The following is a 20,399-nucleotide window of genomic DNA, read 5'->3' as shown; positions in this document are numbered from 1 at the left end:
ATGTTAACATGTACCCCACCATGTACCCCAACCACATGAATGTGAACATGTACCCCACCATGTACCCCAACCACATGAATGTTAACATGTACCCCACCATGTACCCCAACTACATGAATGTTAACATGTACCCCACCATGTACCCCAACTACATGAATGTTAACATGTACCCCACCATGTACCCCGACCACATGAATGTTAACATGTACCCCACCATGTACCCCAACCACATGAATGTTAACATGTACCCCACCATGTACCCCAACCACATGAATGTTAGCATGTACCCCACCATGTACCCCAACCACATGAATGTTAACATGTACCCCACCATGTACCCAACCACATGAATGTGAACATGTACCCCAACCGCATGAATGTCAACATGTACCCCAACCACATGAATGTTAACATGTACCCCACCATGTACCCCAACCACATGACTGTTAACATGTACCCCACCACGTACCCCACCACGTGAATGTTAAAATGTACCCCACCATGTACCCCACCACGTACCCCACCACATAAATGTTAACATGTACCCCACCATGTACCCCAACCACATGAATGTTAACATGTACCCCAACCACATGAATGTTAACATGTACCCCACCATGTACCCCAACCACATGAATGTGAACATGTACCCCACCATGTACCCCAACCACATGAATGTTAACATGTACCCCACCATGTACCCCAACTACATGAATGTTAACATGTACCCCACCATGTACCCCGACCACATGAATGTTAACATGTACCCCACCATGTACCCCAACCACATGAATGTTAACATGTACCCCACCATGTACCCCAACCACATGAATGTTAGCATGTACCCCACCATGTACCCCAACCACATGAATGTTAACATGTACCCCACCATGTACCCAACCACATGAATGTGAACATGTACCCCAACTGCATGAATGTCAACATGTACCCCAACCACATGAATGTTAACATGTACCCCACCATGTACCCCAACCACATGACTGTTAACATGTACCCCACCACGTACCCCACCATGTGAATGTTAACATGTACCCCACCATGTACCCCAACCACATGTACCCCACCATGTACCCCAACCACATGAATGTTAACATGTACCCCATACTTATAGAATCACAAAGACCATCTCCACCTGTGCGTTTGTTTGATGACCCTAGTACATAAAGTAGTCACCTGGCTTTGCAGTCAAACTCATTTGCATTGCGGAATAGACAAACCCCTCCCACCCAGTGATATATATACTGAACATGTAAACACTGTGGAGTATTTCTGTCTGTACCCCACCACGTACCCCACCACATGAATGTTAACATGTACCCCACCATGTACCCCAACCACATGTACCCCACCATGTACCCCAACCACATGAATGTTAACATGTACCCCATACTTATAGAATCACAAAGACCATCTCCACCTGTGCGTTTGTTTGATGACCCTAGTACATAAAGTAGTCACCTGACTTTGCAGTCAAACTCATTTGCATTGCGGAATAGACAAACCCCTCCCACCCAGTGATATATATACTGAACATGTAAACACTGTGGAGTATTTCTGTCTGTAATAAATCCCTTTTGTGGGGAAAAATTCATTCTGATTGGCTGGGCCTGGCCCTCCCAGGCCCAACTATGGCTACACCCCTGCCCAGTCATGTGAAATCCATAGATAAGTACCTATTTAATTTATTTCAATTGACTGATTTCCTTATATTGCCACAATGGCCTTTTTTTGCCTTTACCTCCCTTATCTCACCTCATTTGCTCATCGTATATAGACTTGTTTATACTGTATTATTGACTGTATGTTTGTTTTACTCCATGTGTAACTCTGTGTCGCTGTATGTGTCGAACTGCTTTGCTTTATCTTGGCCAGGTCACAATTGTAAATGAGAACTTGTTCTCAACTTGCCTACCTGGTTAAATAAAGGTGAAATAAATCAATAAAAATCAATAAATATGAACTGTAATTCAGTTCCCTTTGAAATGGTTATATATTTTTGTTCAGTATAGATCCAGTAAAACGCTCAGCCACTCACACTTGTAGTATCGTCTTGGGGTCACCCACTTCCCCGCCATCACCGATGGTTAGCGTGTCGTAGGCAATCTCCAGGTCAAACTCCTCAAAGTTGATTTGAATGACCTGTCGGTGGACAGAAGATATCAGACATAATGGTTTGCCATGTGTCAAATTGCCTGAAATAATGTCTATGGCTTTCTCACAATTTAATTCCACTGGAAAAGCTACAGTAACACAGGAACGCCGGCTGGAAGGGACATCAATGTTTCAGAGGAATTTGGCATCACAAAAGAAAGACTGTTGGCATGTGTTTTGAGGATTTATTGAAATACAGTGATATTAGTAAAATAGTGTGATTGCAGAACAACTAGGGTAAATATACCTTTTGATTTTAGGCCCAATACTTTATTAAAAGGATAGTTCACTTGAAAACATATTTGTGTATTTTGTTAATTAGTCAATGATGCATCATCATCACGGTTTTCTTGAATACTTGACTGCTGACATGCACACATTTTTTGGATTCATGAAAAAAAAATCTATCTAGTTTTGAAGTAAACTATCCCTTTAAAAGTTCCACTGAGAGTGCGGTAAAATATGACGGCCATTTTTTTTGTAGACAGGGAGAGAATTTTGGTTCATTCCATGGCTCATTATTCTGTTGTATTCTGTTATTCTAGTTATCAAAATCATGACACTAATCTAAGATGAAAAGATGGAAACGGAACATCCTGTTAACTAAATTAAATACATTTAGTACATAATTAGGGCTGCATTCTCTCTCTCTCTCTGTCTCTTTCTCTCTCTCTCTCTCACTCTCTCTCACTCTCTCTCTCTCTGTCTCTTTCTCTCTCTCTCTCTCTCACTCTCTCTCTCTCTCTCGCTCAATTCAATTACATTCAATTACATTCATATGTTAACATTGCCAAGTGAAGTAGATAATAAACAAAAGTGAAATAAACAAATCTCTCTTTCTCTGTCTCTCCCTGTCTCTCTTTCTGTGTGTCTCTCCCTCTCTCTCTTTTCTCTGTCTCTCAATTCATTTAAATTCTCTCTCTCTCTGGGTCTCTCTCTGTCTTTGTGTCTCTTTCTTTGTCTCTCTATCTTTATCTATTTCTCTCTTTTTCTGTCTCTCTCTCAATTCTCCCTCTGTATCTCTCTCTATATCTCTGTGTATCTCTGGATCTCTCTCTCTCTCTCTCTCTCTCATTTGGTCTTTCTCTCTCTCTGTCTCTCAATTCATTTCAATTCTCTCTCTCTCTGTATCTCTCTCTGTATCTCTGTGTCTCTCTCTGTATCTCTGGGTCTCTCTCTCTCTCTCTCGCGCTCTCGCTCTCTCGTTCCCCCAGGACTAAGACAGGCTCCTATCGTCTGTTTTCCTGTGACAGTCCCTCTGGGTATGGATCCATATGGTGAAACAGAAGAAGAGAAATAACTTCACATTTGCTAATTACACTAATTAGATCGTAAACAATCCACACATTAATAAAAATCTAGTTTTTTTGTTTTGTTTGAAAAACACTGACAATATCTTTTACCAATGGTGAATAGCATTATAGAGAGTCCCCAGTCCCCACACATGCACTACATACAAATGTCATGTGAATGTACACTAACAAGTAGATCAGAAAATATAAAATAAATATGAATTAAACACGACTTTATGAAAGAAACCAGTACCATCAGGAAACTGTGTATAAATACCACATGCTTAAAACACATCCCTAACCCGACACCAAATGAATAACAAATCATACCAACGGGCTACATGAATAACATGCTCTCCTCGTGACTCTTCTGTCTTGTATCATCATCTAGAGATAGTTTCTGTCCTGATGAATGATTATTAACCCATTAAGGTTCAGATGGAGACAGCCAGCCCTGGTTGCTATGGTCCCTTGTTGCAGTAGCACCAAGGGGTTTAAGCAGATTGCTTCCTGTCCTCTTGTCTGGAAAGAGAGTCCCTTCACCTGGATGATTGATGCCCAGAGTGTTCACCATTGCAGCATGGAGTAATAAAGCTATTTTTAAATGCCGATTACAAAGCACTCAATCCCCACTGCCATCACAAAGGTAATCATGGTGGTTCCCTTGTCAACAGTCGTGTAGTGTGTGTGTGTGTGTGTGTTCATGTGTGTGTGTGTGTGAGTGTTCATGTGTGTGTGTGTGTGTGTGTGTGTGTGTGTGTGTGTGTGTGTGTGTTCATGTGTGTGTGTGTGTGTGTGTGGTGGAGTCTCTTTTTGCTAGTCTACTAATTATAGTGTCTCAGATCATTATTCTAAATGTGTGTGTGTGTGTGTGTGCGCGCACGCGTGTGTGTGTGCGCGTGCGTGTGCGTGTTGTGTGCGCGCGTGTGTGTGTGTGTGTGTGTGTGTGTGTGTGTGTGTGTGTGGGTGTGTGGGGTGGAGTCTCTTTTTGCTAGTCTACTAATTATAGTGTCTCAGATCATTATTCTAAATGTGTGTGTGTGTGTGTGTGTGTGTGTGTGTGTGTGTGTGTGTGTGCGTGCGTGCGTGCGTGTGTGCGTGCACAAACAAGGCGGTTGGTGCCACACTACTACATATTGATCGGCAAAGCAATGATCCCAATAAACCCATATCCCAGTCTTATGACTCGACAACGAACATTTCCAGTCCCAGTGAGGAACATGACTGTGTGGTGGGGTTTGACGGGGGTGTTCACTCACTTACAGAGAGACAGAGCTGCCTCCAAGGAGTCAACTATAGAGGTTTAAATAGGCCTTTATGTAAAAACCCAGGGGTTTTTAAAGCCTCACAAGCCTGAGAGGCCCTTCAAAGGCGCTAGTACGCTCAGCGCTCCTTTCATCAGGAAAGCCTCGATGCTAATGTCCTCTCTCAACTGAGACCAAGCCCTCCTAGTAAACACTTGTACATCCTGTTAGGTTTTGATGTCGTTCAGTCCGCTTCCCAAGTTTGTACACACACAATTGCTGTTTTTCTGTGTCAGTGTTGCTAAGAGACTGTTGTCATTGTCTCATAGACTTTGGCTTCAATGCTTATGCTGTCAATTTAAAATATGTTTCTAAGGTTATGACATCAACAAGATTAATAGGCATATTGTTCATCACGCAGGCATGCTAATCTCCACTGCCTGATGTGCAGCATACAAAGACTACAAGAGAGACAAGTTCCCTCATAGCACCATACACCTGGCTGATAGACCTGAATGAGAGATAATAGCCCTTCTAGCACCATACATCTGGCTGATAGACCTGAATGAGAGATAGATAAGAGCCCTCCTAGCACCATACACTTGGCTGATAGACCTGAATGAGAGATAAGAGCCCTTCTAGCACCATACACCTGGCTGATACAACAGGAAGCATGGGAGCACCAGGTGGGAGGGGGGCGCTTAGAAAGAGTGCTTCATACACACACAGAGGCACAGAAATACACACACACACACACACACACACACACACACACACACACACACACACACACACACACACACACACACACACACACACACACACACACACACACACACACACAGGGCCAGCACCACACACATGGGTCCAATCAGACTCTCATCTATCCCATGTGACAAGAAAGCCAGGTCGTTCACACACTCACACCCCTGATTAGAGCTCCACTCAGATAGGCTGTCAGATTCTCTCTGCCTTTCCATCTCCCCCAGTAGAGATTTCCTGTTCTCATGTTAGAGAGATCCAGCAGGCAGGCAGGGAAATGTGTGTGTGTGTGTGTGTGTGTGTGTGTGTGTGTGTGTGTGTGTGTGTGTGTGTGTGTGTGTGTGTGTGTGTGCACGTGCGCGTGTGCAGTACATGTTTTGTATCATTGGCAGCACCATTCTCAGCATTCGCTAGTGTAGAGTTTGCCTTGTGTACATGGGCCATCTGTTGGGCACATGGAAGTCTATGAAATTAACAAATCCAAACACTCTTTTTGTTAGTTATAATGTCCAGATTGATGCTTGGATTGGGTGCTGAGCATTCACATAAAGTAGTATTTTGAGGTTTTGTAAGGATCCTATTGAAGCTGATGGAAACCCCTGGTAACACTACATGGGCAATTATTGAATGATTCCTCTAGTTTCATGTCAATCACCACAGAGTCTGTTTAATTAAAGGATTAAAACAGACTTTGATTGGAGCAAGTGATGAGAATATTTACATGATCTCCCTTGCCTTGGGGAGGCCTCTGCTGCATGTGCATCTCAAAGATTCAATATTCAATTTCAACTTCAGAAACATCTAAATGTGTCTGTGTGCATTTCAACTCCTGGGGATGTCATCAAATAAGACTGTAATGTAAGAGATATTTTATTTATATAGAGATTTTTTAGACTTCCCACAAGCCACCGTCACGTCAGAGTTGGTGGCTTGTGGAATCATGTAAAGCTTGTTTTAGAGGTAGTGTGCTGAAAGGATTACCAGGGTTAACTGAGCTGTACATTATCGAAGCTGGGCGGTCCGCGATAATGTTTGTCACCATTATCTCTAGTCCTCTATCTCCTGTCTTTGATCATCTTTGATAACACTTAGTTTCACTAAGTCCCTCGACACTTTCTCCTTTAAATGGAAATGGTGACAGTGGATGGGTCAATTTAGAAAGAGACAAGGTCAAACCCTCTGTCTCTAAGGAGTGTTAGGTCAAGGTCAAACTCTCTGTCTCTAAGGAGTGTTAGGTCAAGGTCAAACCCTCTGTCTCTAAGGAGTGTTAGGTCAAGGTCAAACCCTCTGTCTCTAAGGAGTGTTAGGTCAAGGTCAAACTCTCTGTCTCTAAGGAGTGTTAGGTCAAGGTCAAACCCTCTGTCTCTAAGGAGTGTTAGGTCAAGGTCAAACTCTCTGTCTCTAAGGAGTGTTAGGTCAAGGTCAAACCCTCTGTCTCTAAGGAGTGTTAGGTCAAGGTCAAACCCTCTGTCTCTAAGGAGTGTTAGGTCAAGGTCAAACCCTCTGTCTCTAAGGAGTGTTAGGTCAAGGTCAAACCCTCTGTCTCTAAGGAGTGTTAGGTCAAGGTCAAACCCTCTGTCTCTAAGGAGTGTTAGGTCAAGGTCAAACCCTCTGTCTCTAAGGAGTGTTAGGTCAAGGTCAAACCCTCTGTCTCTAAGGAGTGTTAGTCAACATAATGGAAACATGGAAACATGTAACATGTTTCACCTTCACCATAACTGCTTCCTGTGAGGTCAATATTCCAACAAACCATCAATCTCTGGAGGGAGACCAATGTGGAGATGTAACAGGATAGGATTTGAGCTCGATGGATGTGGGGGCTAGATAACACACCTCTCTTACTGATAAGCATCTGCACATTCTACACTAGCATGTCGGGTTAATAGCTACTCCGATGCAGGGAAGAAGCAGGGTGAGTAAGTCTATGGCTGTGTCCCAATTATCTCTCCTTGCCCCTAAAGTGTGCACTTGTTGGATTTAAAAAGCGGTGACTGGTAAATGAAAACCCCCTCTAGCCCATGTCTACACTAAAACCTATTGTTTTACTTTTGTGGCGAGTAGTGAACAGGTGAACACTTCGGGAGAAAGGAGAGAGTATTGGGACGCAACCTATGAGTACTCTGACCCTTGTCCTTCAAACATGACACGGTAATACACAGTACTACACAGTAATACACATTGATCATTAACTGAATGTGATAACTTCCAGTGTAGTGATGGTGGAAATGTGACTGTTTGAATGCACCTAACAGGCAATAGAATGAACATTGTTACATGGTATGTTCTGCATGATAGGAAATAGGATGAACATTGTATCAACTGTATATTGCTTCTGTATGACGTCTCCCATAGTGTAACGCTGTGTTTACGTTATGACGTCTCCCATAGTGTAATGCTGTGTTGACGTCTCCCATAGTGTAACACTGTGTTGACGTCTCTCATAGTGTAACGCTGTGTTTACGTTATGACGTCTCCCATAGTGTAACGCTGTGTTTACGTTATGACGTCTCCCATAGTGTAACGCTGTGTTGACGTCTCCCATAGTGTAACGCTGTGTTTATGTTATGACGTCTCCCATAGTGTAACGCTGTGTTTACATTATGACGTTTCCCATAGTGTAACGCTGTGTTTACGTTATGACGTTTCCCATAGTGTAACGCTGTGTTGACGTTATGACGTTTCCCATAGTGTAACGCTGTGTTTACATTATGACGTTTCCCATAGTGTAACGCTGTGTTGACGTTATGACGTTTCCCATAGTGTAACGCTGTGTTGACGTTATGATGTCTCCCATAGTGTAACGCTGTGTTGACGTCTCTCATAGTGTAACGCTGTGTTGACGTCTCTCATAGTGTAACGCTGTGTTTACGTTATGACGTCTCCCATAGTGTAACGCTGTGTTTACGTCTCCCATAGTGTAACGCTGTGTTGACGTGATGACGTCTCCCATAGTGTAACGCTGTGTTGACGTCTCCCGTAGTGTAACGCTGTGTTGACGTTATGACGTCTCCCATAGTGTAACACTGTGTTGACGTCTCCCATAGTGTAACGCTGTGTTGACGTCTCCCATAATGTAACGCTGTGTTGACGTGATGACGTCTCCCATAGTGTAACGCTGTGTTGACGTCTCCCGTAGTGTAACGCTGTGTTGACGTTATGACGTCTCCCATAGTGTAACACTGTGTTGACGTCTCCCATAGTGTAACGCTGTGTTTACGTTATGACGTCTCTCATAGTGTAACGCTGTGTTGACGTTATGACGTCTCCCATAGTGTAACTCTGTGTTGACGTTATGACGTCTCTCATAGTGTAACACTGTGTTTACGTTATGACGTCTCTCATAGTGTAACGCTGTGTTGACGTCTCCCATAATGTAACGCTGTGTTAACGTCTCTCATAGTGTAACGCTGTGTTGACGTCTCCCATAGTGTAACGCTGTGTTGACGTTATGACGTCTCCCATAGTGTAACCCTGTGTTGACGTCTCCCATAGTGTAACGCTGTGTTGACGTTATGACGTTTCCCATAGTGTAACGCTGTGTTGACGTTATGACGTTTCCCATAGTGTAACGCTGTGTTGACATCTCCCATAGTGTAACGCTGTGTTGACGTCTCCCATAGTGTAACGCTGTGTTGACGTTATGACGTCTCCCATAGTGTAACGCTGTGTTGACGTTATGACGTCTCTCATAGTGTAACGCTGTGTTGACGTTATGACGTCTCTCATAGTGTAACGCTGTGTTGACGTTATGACGTCTCTCATAGTGTAACGCTGTGTTGACGTTATGACGTCTCTCATAGTGTAACGCTGTGTTGACGTTATGACGTCTCCCATAGTGTAACGCTGTGTTGACGTCTCCCATAGTGTAACGCTGTGTTGACGTCTCCCATAGTGTAACGCTGTGTTGACGTCTCCCATAATGTAACGCTGTTTACGTCTCCCATAGTGTAACGCTGTGTTGACGTTATGACGTCTCTCATAGTGTAACGCTGTGTTGACGTCTCCCATAGTGTAACACTGTGTTTACGTTATGACGTCTCCCATAGTGTAACACTGTGTTGACGTTATGACGTCTCCCATAGTGTAACGCTGTGTTGACGTCTCCCATAGTGTAACACTGTGTTGACGTTATGACGTCTCCCATAGTGTAACGCTGTGTTGACGTCTCCCATAGTGTAACTCTGTGTTGACGTTATGACGTCTCTCATAGTGTAACGCTGTGTTGACGTCTCCCATAGTGTAACGCTGTGTTTACGTTATGACGTCTCCCATAGTGTAAAGCTGTGTTTACGTCTCCCATAGTGTAACGCTGTGTTGACGTCTCCCATAGTGTAACGCTGTGTTGACGTCTCCCATAGTGTAACACTGTGTTGACGTCTCCCATAGTGTAACGCTGTGTTGACGTCTCCCATAGTGTAACGCTGTGTTGACGTCTCCCATAGTGTAACGCTGTGTTTACGTTATGACGTCTCTCATAGTGTAACGCTGTGTTGACGTCTCCCATAGTGTAACGCTGTGTTGACGTTAATGTGTAACGCTGTGTTGACGTTATGACGTCTCCCATAGTGTAACGCTGTGTTGACGTCTCCCATAGTGTAACGCTGTGTTGACGTCTCCCATAGTGTAACGCTGTGTTGACTCCCATAGTGTAACGCTGCTGACGTCTCCCATAGTGTAACGCTGTGTTGACGTTATGACGTCTCCCATAGTGTAACGCTGTGTTGACGTTATGTGTTGACGTCTCCCATAGTGTAACGCTGTGTTGACGTTTCCCATAGTGTAACACTGTGTTTACGTTATGACGTCTCCCATAGTGTAATGCTGTGTTGACGTCTCCCATAGTGTAACGCTGTGTTTACGTCTCTCATAGTGTAACGCTGTGTTGACGTCTCCCATAGTGTAACGCTGTGTTTACGTCTCCCATAGTGTAACGCTGTGTTTACGTCTCCCATAGTGTAACGCTGTGTTGACGTCTCCCATAGTGTAACGCTGTGTTTACATTATGACGTCTCCCATAGTGTAACGCTCTGTTGACGTCTCCCATATAGTGTAACGCTGTGTTTGACGTCTCCAATAGTGTAACACTGTGTTGACGTCTCCCATAGTGTAACGCTGTGTTTACGTCTCCCATAGTGTAACGCTGTGTTGACGTTATGACGTCTCCCATAGTGTAACGCTGTGTTGACGTCTCCCATAGTGTAACGCTGTGTTGACGTTATGAAGTCTCCCATAGTGTAACGCTGTGTTGACGTCTCCCATAGTGTAACGCTGTGTTGACGTCTCTCATAGTGTAACGCTGTGTTTACGTCTCCCATAGTGTAACGCTGTGTTGACGTTATGACGTCTCTCATAGTGTAACGCTGTGTTTACGTTATGACGTCTCCCATAGTGTAACGCTGTGTTGACGTCTCCCATAGTGTAACGCTGTGTTTACGTCTCTCATAGTGTAACGCTGTGTTTACGTTATGACGTCTCCCATAGTGTAACGCTGTGTTTACGTTATGACGTCTCCCATAGTGTAACGCTGTGTTTACGTTATGACGTCTCTCATAGTGTAACGCTGTGTTTACGTTATGACGTCTCCCATAGTGTAACGCTGTGTTGACGTCTCCCATAGTGTAACGCTGTGTTGACGTCTCTCATAGTGTAACGCTGTGTTGACATTATGACGTCTCCCATAGTGTAACGCTGTGTTTACGTCTCCCATAGTGTAACGCTGTGTTGACGTCTCCCATAGTGTAACGCTGTGTTGACGTCTCCCATAGTGTAACGCTGTGTTGACGTCTCCCATTGTGTAACGCTGTGTTTACGTCTCTCATAGTGTAACGCTGTGTTGACGTCTCTCATAGTGTAACGCTGTGTTTACGTCTCCCATAGTGTAACGCTGTGTTTACGTTATGACGTCTCCCATAGTGTAACGCTGTGTTGACGTCTCCCATAGTGTAACGCTGTGTTTACGTTATGACGTCTCCCATAGTGTAACGCTGTGTTTACGTCTCCCATAGTGTAACGCTGTGTTTACGTCTCTCATAGTGTAACGCTGTGTTGACGTCTCCCACGCTATGACGTCTCTCATAGTGTAACGCTGTGTTGACGTCTCCCATAGTGTAACGCTGTGTTGACGTTATGACGTCTCTCTCCCATAGTGTAACGCTGTGTTTACGTTATGACGTCTCCCATAGTGTAACGCTGTGTTTACGTTATGACGTCTCCCATAGTGTAACGCTGTGTTGACGTCTCTCATAGTGTAACGCTGTGTTGACGTCTCTCATAGTGTAACGCTGTGTTTACGTCTCCCATAGTGTAACGCTGTGTTTACGTCTCCCATAGTGTAACGCTGTGTTTACGTCTCCCATAGTGTAACGCTGTGTTGACGTCTCTCATAGTATAACGCTGTGTTGACGTCTCCCATAGTGTAACCCTGTGTTTACGTCTCCCATAGTGTAACGCTGTGTTTACGTTATGACGTCTCCCATAGTGTAACGCTGTGTTGACGTCTCTCATAGTATAACGCTGTGTTGACGTCTCTCATAGTGTAACGCTGTGTTTACGTCTCCCATAGTGTAACGCTGTGTTTACGTCTCCCATAGTGTAACGCTGTGTTTACGTCTCCCATAGTATAACGCTGTGTTGACGTCTCTCATAGTGTAACGCTGTGTTTACGTCTCCCATAGTGTAATGCTGTGTTTACGTCTCCCATAGTATAACGCTGTGTTGACGTCTCTCATAGTATAACGCTGTGTTGACGTCTCCCATAGTGTAACACTGTGTTTACGTTATGACGTCTCTCATAGTGTAACGCTGTGTTGACGTTTCCCATAGTGTAACGCTGTGTTTACGTCTCCCATAGTGTAACACTGTGTTTACGTTATGACGTCTCCCATAGTGTATGTGTTGACGCTGTGTTGTGTTTACGTCTCTCATAGTGTAACGCTGTGTTTACGTCTTAGTGTAACGCTGTGTTTACGTCTCCCATAGTGTAACGCTGTGTTTACGTCTCCCATAGTGTAACGCTGTGTTTACGTCTCCCATAGTGTAATGCTGTGTTTACGTCTCCCATAGTGTAACGCTGTGTTGACGTCTCCCATAGTGTAACGCTGTGTTTACGTCTCTCATAGTGTAACGCTGTGTTGACGTCTCCCATAGTGTAACGCTGTGTTTACGTCTCCCATAGTGTAACGCTGTGTTTACGTCTCCCCCATAGTGTAACGCTGTGTTTACGTCTCCCATAGTGTAACACTGTGTTTACGTCTCTCATAGTGTAACGCTGTGTTTACGTCTCCCATAGTATAACGCTGTGTTGACGTCTCTCATAGTGTAACGCTGTGTTTACGTCTCTCATAGTATAACGCTGTGTTGACGTTATGACGTCTCCCATAGTATAACGCTGTGTTGACGTCTCTCATAGTATAACGCTGTGTTGACGTCTCCCATAGTATAACGCTGTGTTGACGTCTCTCATAGTATAACGCTGTGTTGACGTCTCTCATAGTATAACGCTGTGTTGACGTTATGACGTCTCCCATAGTATAACGCTGTGTTGACGTCTCTCATAGTATAACGCTGTGTTGACGTCTCCCATAGTATAACGCTGTGTTGACGTTATGACGTCTCCCATAGTATAACGCTGTGTTGACGTCTCTCATAGTATAACGCTGTGTTGACGTCTCTCATAGTATAACGCTGTGTTGACGTTATGACGTCTCCCATAGTATAACGCTGTGTTGACGTCTCTCATAGTATAACGCTGTGTTGACGTCTCCCATAGTGTAACACTGTGTTTACGTTATGACGTCTCTCATAGTGTAACGCTGTGTTGACGTTTCCCATAGTGTAACGCTGTGTTTACGTTATGACGTCTCCCATAGTGTAATGCTGTGTTGACGTCTCCCATAGTGTAACGCTGTGTTTACGTCTCCCATAGTGTAACGCTGTGTTGACGTCTCCCATAGTGTAACGCTGTGTTTACGTTATGACGTCTCCCATAGTGTAACGCTGTGTTTACGTTATGACGTCTCCCATAGTGTAACGCTGTGTTTACGTTATGACGTCTCCCATAGTGTAACGCTGTGTTTACGTTATGACGTCTCCCATAGTGTAACGCTGTGTTTACGTTATGACGTCTCTCATAGTGTAACGCTGTGTTTACGTTATGACGTCTCCCATAGTGTAACGCTGTGTTTACATTATGACGTCTCCCATAGTGTAACGCTGTGTTGACGTTATGACGTCTCCCATAGTGTAACGCTGTGTTTACGTCTCCCATAGTGTAACGCTGTGTTTACGTTATGACGTCTCTCATAGTGTAACGCTGTGTTGACGTTATGACGTCTCCCATAGTGTAACGCTGTGTTGACGTCTCCCATAGTGTAACGCTGTGTTTACGTTATGACGTCTCTCATAGTGTAACGCTGTGTTGACGTCTCCCATAGTGTAAAGCTGTGTTGACGTCTCCCATAGTGTAACGCTGTGTTGACGTCTCCCATAGTGTAACGCTGTGTTGACGTCTCCCATAGTGTAAAGCTGTGTTGACGTCTCCCATAGTGTAACGCTGTGTTGACGTCTCCCATAGTGTAACGCTGTGTTGACGTCTCCCATAGTGTAACGCTGTGTTGACGTTATGATGTAAAAGTTAAGTAGGACCATTGAGATCAGGCTGGTCTGAATTGAACAGTTGTTTATTATCCCCAGCCATCCGCTAAGGAAAGGCCTTGCAGCAGCAATGACGTTGTATGCGGCTCTAACCTGGCAGAACCAGGGCGTCCGTTTAAAACATCACAAGAGTGCTGCCGCAGAGAGAGAAATTGAATCAAGGCACAACACCCTGCAATTCTCTCCCACCAAGGTTAAAACAGGGAACGCAATATAAATAAATTGGTGCTCTAAAACAGTGTCTGACGAAAATAAATGAAGCAATATTGTTCCGTGCTGTAAGCAGCCATTACCAATTTCTTACCTCCAGGAAGAGGGCATTGTGATCTAGCCATTGAGACGCTGCTGCGACATTTCGAAAAGAAATCATTTCACTTTTACATCAAGTGTTTTTCAGGGAAGTAATTTGAAGCTCATTACACGTTTTGGGGGAAAATCATTTCTATAATTAAGAATACTAGATGGTTTTTGCCAAAATTCACTCGATAATATACAAGACTGAGTTGTTCATGTTAAGGAGCAATAAGGCCACAAGGTTTGTATAAAAAACTGCAGCGTATTGGTTAACTTCTCTTAGTAAATATTAGAGATAGAGGTAGGTTTCCCGGACCCAGAGTAAAGCCTAATGGTGGACTCAAAAGCAGGTTCAATGGAGAATTTTCTTGGAAGTGCTTCTTGGTCAAGGATATCAACCCTTAGAGTTTTAAGAGATTGTAGTGGTTGTGTGATGTGTTTTAATGTTGTCAGAACTAGTTTTTAAAGATCCTCCACAAGATCTACGGCACAAATTGAAAAAAGGTAGCTAGAAGCAAACTGTCTCCTTTTCAGTCAGATCAACTTAAAGGGGTTTCTGATGCTAAAACAGATGTGATAGATGAAGCATCATGTGTTACTAATTATTCACATATATATATATAAAAGTTAACATTTACTGCCAGATTGTGTTTACGTTAAATTAAATCTTCAGGGTCATTTGTCCAAAAATATCTCAACTCTTTCAGAACACTAAATGAATAAATACTCTTGATTTATTGAAAACAGCATTCCAAAAACCGAGGCCGTGGAGAAACAAAAACGACTTCTACACAGTTTTTCCGGCTCTGTCCCAGACTTTTCAAAATGGTAAAATGCCAACCCCCCAAAAAAGGGGCAAAATGGAGGAAAGGAAGACAACATCTCTATGGCCTCACAAGGCCACAAGGCCCTTCCATCCATCATTGACATGGGAATATGTCCAATTTCATAACAGGCTTCTGAACATTCAGGAGTGTAACTTTAGGGTAAGAAACTAACTGCCAGGACTAAACTTTAAGGCTCTTGTAGGTTTTATGTTACTCTCTTTTTTGTTGTTTTTTTTTGTTGTGAATTTTACCCCTTTTTCTCCCCAATTTCATGGTATCCAATTGATTAGTGTCTCATCGCTACAACTCCCAGACGGGCTTGGGAGAGACGAAGGTTGAAGGTCATGCATCCTCCGATACACAACCCAACCAAGCCGCTGTTACGGTTTTCTTCCGTCGAAAGAGAGTCGGACCAAAGTGCAGCGTGGTTAGTTCTTTAATAAACGAATAAACACAAAATTACAAAAACAAGAAATGGAACGTGAAAACCTATACAGCCTATCTGGTGATAACAAAACACAGAGACAGGAACAATCACCCACGAAACACTCAAAAAATATTGCTGCCTAAATATGGTTCCCAGTCAGAGACAACGAGAATCACCTGCCTCTGATTGAGAACCGCCTCAGGCAACCATAGACTTTGCTAGAACACCCCACTAAGCCACAATCCCAAAACCTACGAAAAACCCCAATACACAAACACACCACAAAATAAACCCATGTCACACAGCGCGCATCCAACCCAGAAGCCAGCCGCACCAATGTGTCGGAGGAAACACTGTGCACCTGGCAACCTTGGTTAGCGCGCACTGCGCCCGGCCCGCCATAGGAGTCGCTGGTGCGCGATGAGACAAGGATATCCCTACCAACCCCTCCCTAACCTGGACGATGCTAGGCCAATTGTGCGTCGCCCCGCATTGTAACCGGTCGCGGCCATTTTTCCATGTTGGTTTTGTGGGTTGTTATTCCATGTTTAGTTGCCTGTTTGCATTAGTCATATTGCTTCACGGTTCGTTTTGTTATTTTGTATAGTTTTGGTCAGTGTTGCATTCGTTTAATAAAATAGAATGTACGCTTATCACTTATCATGCGCCTTGGTCTCCTCCTTGACACAAGGGCCTAGTTTGAATATTTCATCCCTTTCTTCCCACTTGGCAAAAACTGGTTGAATCAATGTTATTTATTTGTCATTATTTCATTTACATTTTTGGGAATTTTACCTCCTTTTTCTCCCCGATTCCGATCTTGTCTCATCGCTGCAACTCACCGACGGGCTTGGGAGGCGAAGGTCGCGTCACGTGTCCTATGAAACATGACCTGCCAAACCTCGCGTCTTAGCAAACGTCCACTTAACCCGGAAGCCAGCCGCACCAACATGTCGGAGGAAACACCGTTCAACTGACAACTGGGGTCAGCCTGCAGGCGCCCGGCTTGCCACAAGGAGTCGCTAGTGCATCATGAGCCAAATAAAGCGCCCCCCTGGCCAAACCCTGCCCTAACCCGGACGATGCTGCGCCAATTGTGTTCCGCCCTATAGAACTCCTGATCACGGCCGGTTGTGATACAGACTGGAATTCAACCCTGGTCTGTAGTGACTCCTCTAGAACTGCGATGCAGTGCCGTAGATTGCTGCGCCACTCGGGAGACCCCAATGAACATTATTTCAATATAATTTGTCAACGTATTGTGACGTGGAATCTACATGGAAAATACTCATGTATTTGGACTGTTATTTTGAATGCGGAATTTCAACCACAGGTTTATGTCATCATTCTAATGAATTTTCAACTCATTTTGTATAAAATATGTTGAATTTGTACCTTTGAAACAATGTCTGATCTCCAGCGTTATGTCCACTATCAGATGAAAAAATAGTAGGCTGGACAGCACCTTCTACTGGACAGTTGATCTATCTACATCTACAGTTGAACTTTGGTCTCCCATACAGGATTTTAACCAAGCCCTGCTTAGATTTGATATTTGATATTTGTTACTGGTTGAGAGGGAGTTGCAATGGAAGGATAGCAGCCGTTTTATGGGATCCTGACCAACTGCTATTTTGTGTGTTTTTTTAAGCTGATCTGAGCTTTTTTGGTACATAATGTCTCAGCCATAATATCCTATGAACGAAAACAGCTTATGGAGATCATAACAGCAATCACTAACCTCGATTTGAATGACAATTTCTACTCTAGACGTTCTGCTTACTCTAGAACCATGTCCTAATCCCCCGGACTAGGAAGAGGAAGCGATGGCGCAGAGGCAGTCGATACTTATCGCTGGCTTTTCCATGCATTGTCAATAATGGTCTGCAGCCTCGAGTCAGATTAAGGGGGGAAGGGTGTGTCTCTTTGTTAACAACAGCTGGTGCGCAATCTCTAATGTTAAGGACGTTTTGAGTTTTCTTGCCTGAGTTAGAATACATCATGATAAGCTGCAGACAATACTATTTACAAATAGAGTTTTCGTCTATATTTTTCCTAACTGTTTATTTATCACCACAAAATGATGCAAGCACTAAGACTGCACTCATCGAACTGTATCGGACCATAAGAGAACAATTTTCTGCTGATTTTAGTGTAGGGAAACTGAAATTAGTTTTATCTAATTTTTACCAGCATGTCAACTGTGCAACTACGAGCAAAAAAAATCACCTTTAAATCAAACAAATCAAAGTTTATAAATCAAAGTTTATCACTCCACACACATAAATGCCTACAAGGCTTTCCCTTGCCCTCCCATTGGCACGTTTGACCATAAATCTAGCCTCCTGATTCCTACTTACATGAAAAAATGAAACCAGGAAGTACCAGCGCTCAATGTTTCACAAGCACAGACTGCAATGTTTTCAGGATTTATCCGATAGCAATTTACCACATCAGTCACCGGCTTCATTAATAAGTGCCTCGACGACGACATCCTCACAGTGACTGTACGTACATATCCCAACCAGAAGCCATGGATTAAAGGCAACATCCGCACTGAGCTAAAGGCTAGAGCTGCCGTTTTCAAGGAGCGGGATGCTAAATCCTGTTTCGCCCTCCGGTAAGTCATCAAACAGGCAAAGCAGAAATACAGGACTCAGATCAAATCCTACTAGCAGAGGGCCGAGCACACTCCCATCCATATTGACAGAGCTGTAGTGGAGCGGGTTGAGCGATTCAAGCTCCTCGGTGTCCGGATCACTAAGGAATTAACATGTTCGAAAGACACCAACACAGTCATGAAGAAGGTACGGCAATGCCTCTTCCACCTCAGGAGGCTGAAAAGACTGGGCAGATCCCCAAAAAGGTCCATTGAGAGCATCTTGACTGGCTGCATCACTGCTTGGTATGGAAACTGCTCGGCATCCGACTTCAAGGCGCTACAGAGGGTAGTGTGTACGACCCAGTACATCACTGGGGCCAAGCTCCCTGCCACCCAGGACCTCTATATCAGTCTGTGTCAGAGGAAGGCCATAAAAGTGATCAAAGACTCCAGCCACCAAAGTCAGAGGCTGTTCTCTCTGCTAGCGCACTGCTAGAGGTACCAATGCACCACGTTTGGAACCAACCTTCTATCCCCAAGCCATAAAAGTGCTAAATAGTTAAATAGCACTCCAGTTGGGTATAAAAACGTATTTATGGACAAGCGAGGCGACAGGGGCGACAGACGACAGGGGCGACAGGTGACAGGGGCGACAGGGGCGACAGGCGACAGGCGAAAGGGGCGACAGGCGACAGAGGCGACAGGCGACAGAGGTGACAGGCGACAGGCGACAGAGGCGACAGGTGACAGAGGTGACAGGCGACAGGTGACAGGCGACAGAGGCGACAGGCGACAGGGGCGACAGGCGACATGGGCGACAGGCGACAGGGGTGACAGGGGCGACAGGCGACAGGGGCGACAGGCGACAGGGGCGACAGGCGAAAAGGCGACAGGCGACAGGGGCGACAGGCGACAGGGGCGAGGCGACAGGCGACAGAGGCGACAGGGGCGACAGGCGACAGAGGCGACAGAGACGACAGGTGACAGGGGCGACAGAGGCGACAGGCGCGACAGGCGACAGGGGCGACAGGCGACACAGGTGACAGGCGACAGGGGCGACAGGCGACAGGGGCGACAGGCGACAGGGGCGACAGGCGAAAGGGGCGACAGGCGACAGAGGCGACAGGCCACAGAGGCGACAGGCGACAGGGGCGACAGGCGACAGGGGCGACAGGCGACAGGGGCGACAGGGGCGACAGGGGCGACAGGGGCGACAGGCGACAGAGGCGACAGGGGCGACAGGGGCCAGGCGACAGGCGACAGAGGCGACAGAGGCGACAGAGACAACAGGTGACAGGGGCGACAGGCGACAGAGGTGACAGAGGCGACAGGCGACAGGCGACAGGTGACAGGGGCGACAGGCGACAGGCGACAGAGGCGACAGAGGCGACAGAGGCGACAGAGGCGACAGGCGACAGAGGCGACAGAGGCGACAGGCGACAGAGGCGACAGGCGACAGAGGCGACAGAGGCGACAGGCGACAGGGGCGACAGGGGCGACAGAGGCGACAGGGGTGACAGGCGACAGAGGCGACAGGCGACAGAGGCGACAGAGGCGACAGGCGACAGAGGCGACAGGCGACAGAGGTGACAGGCGACAGGGCGACAGGCGACAGAGGCGACAGACGACAGGGGCGACAGGTGACAGGGGCGACAGAGGCGACAGGCGACAGGTGACAGGGGCGACAGGCGACAGAGGTGACAGAGGCGACAGGCGACAGGCGACAGGGGCGACAGGGGCGACAGGCGACACAGTCGACAGGCGACAGAGGCGACAGGCGACAGGGGCGACAGGCGAAAGGGGCGACAGGCGACAGAGGTGACAGGCGACAGGCGACAGAGGCGACAGGCGACAGGGGCGACAGGCGACAGGGGCGACAGGCGACAGGGGCGACAGGCGACAGAGGCGACAGGCGACAGGGGCGACAGGGGCGACAGGCGACAGGGGCGACAGGGGCCAGGCGACAGGGCGACAGGGGCCAGGCGACAGAGGCGACAGGCGACAGAGGCAACAGGCGACAGAGGCGACAGGGGCGACAGGCGACAGAGGTGACAGGGGCGACAGGGGCGACAGGCGACAGAGGCGTCAGGCGACAGGGGCGTCAGGCGACAGGGGCGACAGGCGACA

General features: G+C 45.9%; 1 protein-coding gene across 1 annotated transcript in view; it reads right to left on the bottom strand.

The window, feature by feature from the left end:
* LOC112246006 (CUB and sushi domain-containing protein 3-like) overlaps positions 1-20,399 on the bottom strand; it is a 385,088-nt gene that overhangs the window by 293,203 nt on the left and 71,486 nt on the right. The window contains exon 6 of the mRNA XM_042295029.1: positions 2,057-2,160. Coding sequence (XP_042150963.1) covers positions 2,057-2,160 — 104 coding nt within the window. The remainder of the gene's footprint in view (positions 1-2,056; positions 2,161-20,399) is intronic.

Source organism: Oncorhynchus tshawytscha, linkage group LG13 (genome assembly GCF_018296145.1).
Source record: "Oncorhynchus tshawytscha isolate Ot180627B linkage group LG13, Otsh_v2.0, whole genome shotgun sequence".
Taxonomy (NCBI): Eukaryota; Metazoa; Chordata; class Actinopteri; order Salmoniformes; family Salmonidae; genus Oncorhynchus; species Oncorhynchus tshawytscha.
Note: the sequence above shows the minus strand (reverse complement) of the source record. Positions and strands in the feature narration are given on the sequence as shown.